At 47.3% G+C, this 12411-nt stretch overlaps 1 protein-coding gene across 1 annotated transcript in view; it reads right to left on the reverse strand.

The window, feature by feature from the left end:
- Positions 1-12411, reverse strand: part of Txndc5 (thioredoxin domain containing 5) — a 29342-nt gene that overhangs the window by 4842 nt on the left and 12089 nt on the right. The window contains exons 4-7 of the mRNA XM_036187196.1: positions 7090-7186; positions 4787-4902; positions 2204-2290; positions 1485-1625 (exon numbers count right to left, since the gene is read on the reverse strand). Coding sequence (XP_036043089.1) covers positions 1485-1625; positions 2204-2290; positions 4787-4902; positions 7090-7186 — 441 coding nt within the window. The remainder of the gene's footprint in view (positions 1-1484; positions 1626-2203; positions 2291-4786; positions 4903-7089; positions 7187-12411) is intronic.

A 12411-nucleotide genomic window follows, 5' to 3' on the forward strand; every position in this document is an offset into this window, starting at 1 on the left:
TTGCTCACATGAAATGACTGGACAATTTACATAGAATATACACACATCCTCCCATGCACTTTAGCTGGTATCTGTCACTCAGTGTGGACCTCCTGCTCTGGTCCTGAGTCCTGTACTGACTGCCCACGGTTTTGTCTCTACCCTCACACACACACAACCTGGAAACCAGACCCAGGCAATCAAACTTGCTACCACCCACCAGAAACTGCAGAAATCTGAGTCACCTCAGACCCCTCTTTCCCTTGCTTCCTGCTCCCCAGGAACTATCCTCACTGGAGTGGGATCTTTAGGCTCCCTCCTCCTACCCCCACTATCTCACTCCTACTTTGGGGTTGCCTCCTGTTTCAGGGTCCAGAGCAACAGTTCTCCTCACCCCAGCAGTTGCAGAGCATCTTCCTGAAGATGACCTGCTCAAACCAGCTGTGGCTCCACCCTCCAGCTCCTATCCCTGCCCCTCTTGGGCACCCCACCACACTACTGGAACTGGTTCCTCTCAGTGCCTTCCTGCCTTGCTGGGGCTCTGCTCTGAACACAACAGCTCATTCTCCCAACTGTATCTGGCTCACCAGCGCCCCCGTCTGGTAACCTTAGAGCCATCAGTTCTGCAAACACTTGCTCATTTCTCTTCTCTCTTGGCTGGCTACCCTGCACACATGCTTATCGCAGCCTCGTGACACCTGCTCATGTATTTTCTCTTGTTTCCTCCAGAGACCCTGCACCCTTCACAGGCTGGAAAACAGTTATAAAGGTTTTTGTTTGCTGTCCTGGCAGCCTATGATAGTACGTAGAATGTGCCTGAAGCATGATAAATGCAGAACTAAAAATACTGAAAGTCTAAAACCCAAGATCCCTTGGGGCTGGAGAAATGGTTCAGTGGTTAAGAGTGCACACTGCTCTTGCAGAGGACTCGAGTTTGGTTATCGGCACCCGCACTGAGCAGCTCAGAAACGCCTGGGATTCCAGGTCTAGGGGATCAGATGCCTCTGGCCTCTGCACGTGCCTACACATACACACATCTACCTATACACTGAATTCAAATAAAAATAAATCTTAAAACCCAAGATCTTGAATGAATAAGGGCAGAGGCAGCAGAAACAAATGAACTATTCCGTGATCTGGCTACTCAATCCTCTGTACAGCCCTTCCTGCTGCAGATCTCCCAGTCTTTGCTACAGGGTCAAAGTAAAACGACAGCAGCCAGTTCTGGAGTCAGCAGAACGGGGCCAGGGCAGCAGGAAAGGCTTTGGCAGCAAACCCTCACATACATCGTCCCCAAGGAACTGGGGCAAAGGGACCAGCTCTGGAGGCCTTTCACACCAAGTGCCCGCTCTCAGGATTGTTTCACATCTACCTCAGGTTTTTTTGAGGGAAACCTCTGCTGACCTTGTCCATGCAAAGACTGTAATGTAGATGAGAAATCATTTTGCAGTGAGAAGACTCTGTAGGGAGGCAGAACCATCTCCCTCCATCTGACAGACACCTACCTTGTCACCTGTGGGCTCAGCAGCCAGCACGGGGGCCTCTGAGGGCTCGACAGTCTCTGGGGCCTCCTCTGGATCCCGCAGTTGTGACTCCACGTAGTCTCTCAGGGACTCCAAGTCTCTCTTTCCCTTGTACTGATCCACCTGTCCAGGACACGGGCCACAGTGAGGCTGTCAGCATCCTCAGTCACAAGTCTCCCCCGCAGGAGGGGGGCTCAGCTCCAGCTGTGTCTCCTGTGATATCTGCCTGCTCCCGCTTCAATGGGAAATTAGATTCCACAACACCCACCTCCTACCCCTGCCCACAAGCAATACACCATCAGAGTCTCAAGTAAGGGCTAGCCATCCATCTGCCCTACTTCCTTGAGAATTATGAGATGCTGACCATGGGCAAGGCATGGAAGAGGGCCAGGGACAGACTCCCCACTGAGAGCAAACATTGCTGCTGTTCCTAGGCCTGGCAGGTCTGTGTTCATACCAGAGCACAGGCAGGTGTCTAATTCCAATGAAAACCCAAAAATGCCTCAGAACAGTCTGACAAATGTTGGTTTTCCTATCTACTGCGTCTTATCAAGTTAGGGAAACACACATATTGCATTCCACGTACACGTTCCTCTAACAGTGGACAGCAGCCATTTCCCATACTGTGAGCTCCCTGCAACTCAGCCACGGTGGCTAGGGAAGGATTATCCCCACACAGCACACAGGAGCTGAAGACATACCTTCTTGCCATCTCGAAACCAGAGCAGAGTCGGATAGCCTCGAACCTGGTTTTCTGAGCAGAGACCATAGTGCTGTGTGCAGTCAACCTGTGAACCAAATACAATAAAGCACCCAGTAAGTTTCTTCATAGCCTTGGAAAAAGCATTATCAGACAATTTATACTTAGAAAACAACAACAAAAAGTTTTATTCCAGATTCCATAGCATCTCCGGCAGCACCCTGCAAGTTTTAGAGAGGCTTTGCCTAGAAGCCACCCACACCACCACCCACGCTAATGGCACATAGTGACAAGATTTAAGATCCAGGATTCATTTGAATTCAATTGAAAGTGGCAGATTTAGGAAGCCTAGGAAGCCAGTGGGGAAGGGGTGTGAGCCAGGCTGCTGTGAGGAAGACACTAACCCGGGCAGTTCCCAGTGATGTGGAAACCCACTGTCACTCAGTTCTACAGCTTCGGATCAAGGCAGGGGACACAGTTCAGTGACGTTCATGGGTCCCTGCAATTTGATTCCTGTGCATATACCCTCACAAGTGTGTAGATAGAAGTTCCTCCGTGTCCCACCCAGCCCCACGATCTGGACAAATCTTTCCCACCCATGGTCCCACAGCCGCTTATAATCACTCAGAGGCTTATATTAATTACAAACTGTATGGCCTGTGGCTCAAGCTTCTTGCTAGCTAGCTTTTACAACTTAACCCATTTCCATTCATCTATGTCTTGCCACGTGGCTTCATGGCTTGCCCATGCTTTCACATCTTGCTTCTCCTGGTGGCTGCTCACAGTATCTGCTCCACTCTCCATTCTTCTCTCTCTCCAGCTCCAATGAACCGCCTCACCATTGGCCAAACAGCTTTATTTATCAACCAATCAGAGCCACACATATTCACAGAGTACAGAAAGACCTCCCACAGCACAAGCAGGAGCAAGTAGGTCGTGTTTAATAAGAACATGTGGTAAGTGTAGCACTATAACTTGTCCAAGTAACAATTACAGTAGCTCTTTGTTTTGGTAGCAACTGAACCCAGGGCCCTGTGCATATGAGGCAAGCACTCTACTGCTGAGCTACATCCCCTGCCCTTGTTAAAATATTTTTATTTTGAGATAGAGCCTCAATAAATTGCCATAGCTGGCCTTGAATTTGTGACCCTCCTGCCTCAGACTCCAGAATAGCTGGAGTTGAGACCTGTAACATCAGGCCTCGCTCAGATTACTTCATGTAAGTCAAGATTCTGCTTGCCTGATATTTTTAAAAGCATTATTTTAAAAAATTTTATCAGCATGAAAATTAGCCAAGCAGAGCGAAGCTGGTTTTTAGTGTGTCAATAAAGGATTTAAGTTACATTACGCTGTAAGACTGCAGTGAGAGCCATAAGTGTTAAAATGAAGTCCAGGAAGCTTTAGGTGAGGACTGTGAGGGGCACAGGCACTCTCCAGGGTCCTGTCTAAGGAGTGCCCAGCAATGAAGGCCCCTCACGGCTGCGGCTGCTGCTGCTGCTGCTCATGCCTGCTTCTGCTTAGAGCCTGGATAAAGTGCTTCCCATAAAAACTCACAAAATAATCTCAGTAAGGACACAGAGGTGGGGACAAGACAGAATGCAAAGTGATGTGCATTTCCACACAATGTTCCATGACTGAAATCATCACAGCACACAACAGGGCCCTGGACACACAGCAGGCGGAGAAAACCTAAACAACGCCCGCGCAATGAGAATGCTGACTGACTCAGCGTCAGCCCACCCCGGAGGGCCATGCTAAGCAGCCAATTCTCATGTTCTTGACCACACCATTCACCACCCCGGGGGGCCATGCTAAGCAGCCAATTCTCAACTTCTTGACCACACCATTCACCCTGCTTCCCTTCTGCAAAGGGGGATCTGAGTGGAGACATCTCAACCAAGGCCAGCCTGCCAGGTCTACCCAACCCCAAGGTTCTGCTTCTGACTACCATACCCAGATACACAGCTCCACTTCTGCATGCAAATAAGCCCTGTGGCCAAGTGGAAAAAGGAGATTTTCTTTTGAGAAATTCCATAAAGAGTGGCTGGTGAGTGTCAGAAAATCAATGAGATTCAAAATAAGCCAGTAGCCCAGGAGCTGCTCCAGAGTTCCAGAAAACCTGGACACACAGAAGTTGTTACACATTACTGCTGGCTCCTCTGCATGAACAGCTGGAAGGAATTGTAGACAGCAATGTAAAGGAGGGTTCGAACGCCATGAGGAATGCTGCTCTGAGCCTGTATGAGTGCAGAACCCAGGACCCCTGCAGAAAGCTACTGACCGAGCTCTATGGGCCCTACTCCATGGCTTTCCATAGCTTCAGGGCTGCCAACTCAGAACTGGCCATCCCTTCAGGATAAATCGGCCCAGGCCGTAATTTATCTCCAGGCTGTGGAAAAGCCAGCAGACTCCAAAACCAGGCTGCTGCTGCCATCTGCGAAGGTGAATGAATTGTCAAGTGGCACACTAACTGGAATTAATAAATCAAGTTTTCAACTTTGTACATGGAATGAATAATGGCCTACTCTGCTAATTAATGCAGCCCAAAGCAGACTGTTTGCAGTTAACAAGGGTTTGCACTTACCTTGCCAATCTTGACAGTTTCGGAATGTTCAAGGCCCAGAGCCAGCTGCTCCCAGGTTGGAGCCAGAGCTTTGCAGTGACCACACCACGGAGCGAAGAACTTGATAAAGTGGTCGCCTGGAGGGAAGGCCGAACGAAGCAGAGAGGAAGGGGAAGAAGTGTTGAGGTTTACGTCTCGCGAGACCAGATGCTGAACTGAAGAATACAGCCCTGTCCTTCTGCTCACAGATCTCAAGCCCTGCTGGGCTGGTAAAAAGGGACTCGCCGCCATGCATGTTATATTTGAGTTGAAAACAGTAACTCCAAATCAGATTTGCCATCTCTGAAGGGTGACAAAGAACCAACTCACCCCGAGAAAATTGGTAAAGAACTGTACACTTACTTACCCGGCCTCTTTTCCCACCCTAACGCTACAGTATAAATGAGGTCTGCACCAACAAGTCTGACAGGGAAGGACCAGACAGTGGCCATCAGTGCAGCCCCAATCAATCACAGAAACAGACATGCAGAGTCACTAGCAGCCATGAGGCCTTCCAGCATCCCAAAAGCACATATGGGAAAAACAAGGAAATGTATGAATCCATAGGAGATTTATTTGATCAGAGTCCAGACTCCAGACTGTGGGGAGTTGTGCAGGTCCACAAACCAAGTGCTCAGTACACAACACAGGAAGAAATGCTGGAGAACATACAGATCAACAGAGCCTTACACAGGTACTCTCAGCCTTCAGTGAGGTTTAAAAAGAAAAGCGTTTAAGATGCATAAAATCCAACATAAACTTGGGAGAAAAAAAGAAGAAAAGCATTAAACTGAGCCATGATAAGTCAGATGACTAAAGTCTAGTGTTTAGTAATAGACACTTGAGCTAAGGGGCCATAGGGAAAAGCCATGAGCCCACACATGGGGTAAGTGCCTTTGGAGAGAGAACGGGAGAGAGGCTTGGGATGTGGGTGGTGCACAATAGGCTTTCTGCACTTACATTAGATTTTGCCAAAAACCAGGTAAAACAAAACAAAACAAAAACCCAATAACCTTCTGGACAGTTTAAAACAAACAAACAACCAAAAGCAATCAAGTCCTCACAACATTATTTTCTGGACACTGGAGATTTTTACTGGGCTGTTCTTTACATAGGCTGACAGCAACCCCCAATCAGGAGAGAACCCCCAGTGGATGTCAGGCAGTGGGATGGTGATCTGCCACACTGATGGCTGAGGCTATGGTCTTCTTGTTATGACAATAATGCATTTCAGGGAAATGGTGAATCACTTATTGGAAATTACGAGCAACTTATCTTCACGGCTAAAACCATCTCTTCACAGACATGTGAGTACTAACCCTGGGCAGCAAGCAGGATGGAGATTGAATCCCCAGAACCCAAGCAGCTCTGATGGGAGGCCAGCGAGGGCAGGAAGCCGTGACTGCCTTTTGAGGAAAGCGCCTCAGTGAGCCCTGGAACACCACCATGTGGGGTCTGCAGGGTGTGTCCTGCAGGAGACATCTGCTCTGGGTAGGGCTCGGCTGGATTGTGGGAGACTGTCTATGTCAAGGTGATTCAGGTGCACATTCTCCACAGAGCCTGAGTTAGTTTGACTTCCTGCTAGTGAAGCACCAAGGTCCCATTGCTGGAGAGCTAGTACAGATTACATAACTCATCTGAGCAGGACTGAAAGACACCAGGAGAAAGTATTGAATAATACAGGTAGTGTGGAGGAGGTCTGGCTCCTGTCAGGCACATGCTTCAAGGGCAGATATAGGTCCAGGTTCTTTTTCACAGTGTGTACAACCCAGTCTTCCAGGGGGGTTCTCTCCAGGGTAGCACTTGATAATGGAGCCAGCAAGGAAGCTGTGTTTGCTTTCTAGCTATATGTGCTTGAGTCAACTTCTGAAACATGCCCACTGTTAACAAAGGGAGGCTTGTGTTTTAGTCACTGTAGAGACTGTGGGTAGATCTTTAAGAGACCAATTCCAAAAAGTGAGTATAAAGAACATCTAATGTGATTCCTAGTTGTAACAGTCCAACTACACTGTTTAAACAAAAAATGTGCTTGCTTCTGCCTCCAGCCAGTAAACACGTGACTACCATTAATAAAGACTTTCTTATCCAAGGGTTTAGCAGAGGTTTAGGCAGGCAGGCCTGCAAGGATGACAGAGGAGGAAGGCGTTACATAAGAGCAGGCTCATTAAGCACCAGTGCACTGGTGCTGAAGAGACTACAGGAGTTGTGACTAGAGGCTGCTATGAGCCCTCAAACAGCAAGAGGAAAAGCCAGCCCAGAGCCATGGCCACCAGTTCCATCCTTACCTTGAGAAACATGCAGCTCAAAGTTGTTGGCTGAAAGCTCATACAAGCCCTGCTTGAGCTCAGGGGCTCTGGGTGGCTCCGCTTCCAGCTCCGGTGTCTAGTAAGAAGCAAAACAATCATCTGTGAGTTTGTCCTTGAAGATGGCATTGATGCAGGGAGATGTACCTGTCCCTGTCCACAACAGCCCTCACCTGTCTATCTCACACCTGTGCTGAGCAATCACCTCCACCAAGTACTCAGGTGTGTTAGCACCAAGCTCACCCTATAGAGCTGAGGCTCTGGAGCAGCCACCTCCATCCCAAACTCAACCAACCAAACAAGGTGAAGTCTGCACAACCCCAAACCCTGCCTTCTTCTTGGACCTGGTCTGAGATTCCCCATGGGATTCAAGGTAAATTTCAATGAGAGGCTCCAGACAGGTAGGCGCTCAAGACACAAAGAGGGAAAACAGGCAAAACTAGAGTCGAAATCACAAGGGAACGGGTAGGTCCCCTGACCCTCTGTTCGTACCAGGGACGGGAGAACATGGGGAAGATGCCACCAGAGAGTGACAAGAACCAAGAACCCAACAAGCCACAGGAAGCAGAAGAATGGATGGGATGGCTTTGTGAGCTAAACCTCAAGAAAGCAACTCACATGGCAAGGATGGGGACAGAAATTCATAGCCTTGCAAAGGATCTTCTGCCAAGCACAGCAGCCAGCCCTTACTGCAGGTGACATATCCCAAGAACCCCTGCTTGAAATCATGGATAGAATCAAGCCCCGTATCTGCTGCTTTTCCTGAGTATGCACACCTGTGACAGTTTAATTCGTAAATGAAGCACAATGGGAGATTTAATATTAGCTAATGATAAAATAGAAATCACAACAATATACTATAAAAAAGCTATTTAAAACTTGTGAATTGGAGAAAGCCCTTAGCAGCTCTGGCCTCATTCCCATCACACCTGGGAGGAGCCACAGTCCAAGCCCAGAGCCACTGACACCAAGCCAGGCATCACCGGCAACAGAGGCCCAGACAACCCCATCAGGTGGCATATGCCAGTGAGGACCAGAAGTCATGAAGGTTTGGAGAACAGGAAAATGGCTCAATGTCAGAAACAGATGTGTCTTCCCCAACAGGAACATATAGCAGACTACCACAAAGAACCAGAGGAGTACCTTCTCAGTGTAGGGGGGCAGGGAGAAGCTGAGTTTGATGTCGGTGAAGGAGAAATGAGATAGGGGGCAGCAAATGTTACAGGCCCTGGTGGAGTTCCAGAGCAAGGCAGTATATACGCAGCAGACCATAACCCTTACAGATGCTATCTGCCTTGTAGAGGTCCTGAGACAATGACGATAGACTTCCAGAATAATGAGAGTGGGGAAGGAGGAGGTATGGAGAGCCCACAGCACTAGCCCTGCCACAAGTGAAGCTTCCCACTTTCCTGTATGTGTGGAGTCCACTGAACACACAGTATTCCAACAGTAGGAAGAAGGGACAGGGGATGTAACAACCAGGGTTCAGCCAGGCGGCGGTGGTGGTGCACGCCTTTAATCCCAGCACTCAGAAGGCAGAGCCCGGGAGATCTCTGTGAGTTTGAAACCAGCCTGTTCTACAGATCGAGATCCAGGACAGGCACCAAAACTACACTGAGAAACCCTGTCTCAAAAAACCAAACCAAACCAAAAAAAAAAAAAAAAAAAAAAAAAAAAAAAAATCAGGGTTCAGCTGAGCAAAGTAGACCAGTGACACAGAACACATATGGGTTACAGACTACAATTCCACAGGGCCCTCTTCACCAAAGACAGCCTAGAGAGGATGGCAGTGGAGAGGACAGGAGGAATTAAGGAGATGAGATCAAGGTCAGCAGCCACCTCATCATAACCGTCCCTACAAATTGGTTTACTAACACAGATGCTCAGAGAACCCCACACAGCAAGATGCCACAGAGACAAAAGCAGCTAATCTCTCAGCTAAGAACATATCTGCTCCCGAGGCTGGGCAGGACAGGGCTAAGTAGATGGCTTACCATCTCTACCAAAATCCGGTTTAGTCATCCATCAAGAATAAACAAATATAAAATTCTAGTAATAAGAAATGAGCAGGGTTGGGGATTTAGCTCAGTGGTAGAGCGCTTGCCTAGCAAGCACAAGGCCCTGGGTTCGATCCTCAGCTCAAAAGAAAAAAAAAAAAAAAAAAAAAAAAAGAAATGAGCAAAGGGGGCTGGAGAGATGGTCCAGCAGTTAAGTGTTTATTGTTTTTGCAGAGGACCAGAGTTTCGTTCCCAACACCCACTCAGGCAGCTCACAGCCTCTTGTAACTCCAGCTTTGGGGCTCCAACAGTCTTTTGATCTCCAAGGCAATTATACTCATGTGCACATGTCTCCACACAGATATAAGCATATACATAATGAAAAATAAAAATACACATATTTTTTTAAAAAATGAACCCAATGCCCCTTGACTCACACACTAAGCCTCACTGAGCCTGCCTATGCAGCACAAGCATTTTAATATATTTACTGTCTAGTAATGATAAATACTGTTTTTAAAAAGCCTGGTTTTTCTCAATACTTCTTTCAATGTTTTTACATTGCTTCATATCTAGTCAAGCTGAGATTTTTAAGAACTTGCTTTTTTATTTAAATAAAAGTGTATGTTCTCATTGTTTTCTGTTGCTGTAATGAAAACCATGACCCAAAACTAACTGGGGGAAGAAAGGATTTGGCTTATAGCCGTATCAGAGTGGGTCACTGAGAGAAGTCAGGGCAGACGTAGAGGCATGGAGGGGTGCTGCTTTCTGGCTTGCTCCCAATGGCTTGCTCAGCCTGCTTTCTTAGAGAACCCAGGACACCTGCCCGTAGGTAGCACTGCTACTTTGTGCACTGGACCCTCCCACATCCATCATTCATCAAGAAAATGCCCTACAGACTTGCCTACAGGCCCATCTTACAGAAACATTTTCTCAGTTAAAATTCTCTTTTCCCAGATTAGCTTTAACTTGTGTCAAGTTAACAAAAACAACCAACCAACCATGACACTGTCTACATTGCAAATTCAATATCCTTAACTCCAACCACAAATACTCCAAAATCTGAATTTTTTTGAGCAGGCACCTGTAGCTCATTTTTTTTATTCTTTGGGGCCTGGCACCCAGCTCCCACATAAATACACAGAGACTTATTCTGAGGTCTCTAATGAATAATGAATGCATGAATTTGAATGCATGGCTTGTTTCTAGGCAGCTTTTCTAACTTAAATTATCTCCATTCTCTTTAACTACATTTGGCCTCTGGGCTTTTTACCGTTCTTTGTTCTATATGTCTTTCTTTCCTTCTTACTCCATGGCTGGCTGAGTGGCTGGCCCTTGGCATCCTCCTCTCCTCCTCCCTTATTTTCTTGAGCCTAGATTTCTCCTCCTATTTATTCTCTCTGCCTGCCATCCCTGCCTATTTCTCTCTCCTACCTAGCTATTGGCCTTTCAGCTCTTTATTAGACCAATCAGGTGTTTTAGACAGGCAAAGTAACACAGCTTTACAGAGTTAAACAAATGCACTATAAAAGAATGCAACACATCTTTGCATCATTAAACAAACATTCCACAGCATAAACGAATGTAACACATCTTTAACTAATATTCCACAACAGGTACCACTATGGGGAATCCACACTGGCCTCATGTCACAGATTGAAGTCAGAAAGTAGGCACACTAAAAACACTGTACAAAAATTATCTTTGAGGCGTACATAAAAGGCACACATAACAAAACTATGAAACAACGAATCTCATGTTTAGACTTGGGGCTCACCCCCAAGCCATCTCATTACGTATATGTGAATGTAGCAAAATCCCAGCCCCTACTCCCACCCCCAGCACATGCACACAGACACAGATTAAACAGATAAATGTAATTTAAAAAAAGAAGAGTGCCCCATAGAAAGACCACCTATTTGGGGTTGGGAGTATGGCTTGAGATACCTGCCGTGAGTCAAGGCCCTGGGTTCAATTTACAGTGCCTCAAAAATGTGCATATTTAAACTTTTCCACAAGAAAGCATGCTGCCACTGTCATTCTTCCTGGTGTCTCTACTGCTCAGACACAAAACACGAAGCCTAAGTGACTGGTTCTGGCATGCCACAGGGGAGAGTCCACACAGCCATCTCTCTCCTACACTGACGAGGAAAAACCCTCCAGACATCTGTGCTGAGCCTGGCCAGCCCACCGCCCTCTCCTCCCAGCCTGTACTTCCCATTGTGGAGGCAGGCCTCTACATACATCTATTCTCCTTCTGACACCTAGTACAGGACAAGGCATCCCACCAGTAGGTCTCTTTAGTGCAGAGCTTTAGCTTAAAAGTTTTGAGACTATTACCTCCTCTTTAAAATTTTCTTCCTTACTGCACACCTACCCCTCAGAGAGAAAACAATGCTATTTCAATCTATATGAAAACCCCACCTGTCCTGCAGCTTTCCAGCATGAAAAAGATACAAATCCACCCAGAAGCTTGTGGCTTCCAGTTACCTAAAATGAATGCAGTCTCCAGGCAACCCCTCAACACTGTGGACACAGTAATGGAGGTTTTACATGTGAGGTACGGAAGCACGAAAGAAGGAGGTGAGTTTCTGGGACATCCACAGAGTAAAGACCATGGCTGGAGAGGGGCACACACCCTTGAAAATGGCACCAATGAGAAGTGGAGGTCAAGCCAAGTATCAAGCCGCAGACAGCCTTCCAGTCAGCGCACAGCTCCAACACAACAAAGCAGCCTCAATGAACTGCTCTCTCGGCAGCTGTGCTCAGAACTCCCAATGCTCGTGATGATCACCAGAGCTGTGAAACCAGGGAACGCTGGCTACTTTTCCAGTCTCACCAACACCACGCCACCATCCAAGTCTACCCACCCTTATCTAACCATCCACAGACAGAAGGACAAGAATTGTGTATGATCATTATGATTTAGAACACAATGAAGGCTTCCATATCATCCTTTAAGTAACACTCTTACAGTGTTCTGATGGGACCTACACACAGCGAGATGCAGGAAAACACATGAGCATTTACTAAGAGCTTTACATCATTAGTAAAGCCAGTTCAGGCCTGGAAAGCTGAGGATCAAGACACGAAGGAAGAGCCACACTACGGAGAGCCAGTGGGAGCAAGCCCAAGTGAGCTACGTGAGCTGGAGTTGGAGAATCAGGAGAATGCACCGGCGTGAACAGGAGATTCTGTTCTGGACCCGGTCTCTCCTGACTCCAGGTGGTCCAAGCCAGCCACTGGTACAAATGCACGGTTGCTCATTGCACTCATGTGAAAGTGACATAGTGGCTATGTTACAAAG

Source organism: Onychomys torridus, chromosome 5, assembly GCF_903995425.1.
Source record: "Onychomys torridus chromosome 5, mOncTor1.1, whole genome shotgun sequence".
Lineage (NCBI taxonomy): Eukaryota > Metazoa > Chordata > Mammalia > Rodentia > Cricetidae > Onychomys > Onychomys torridus.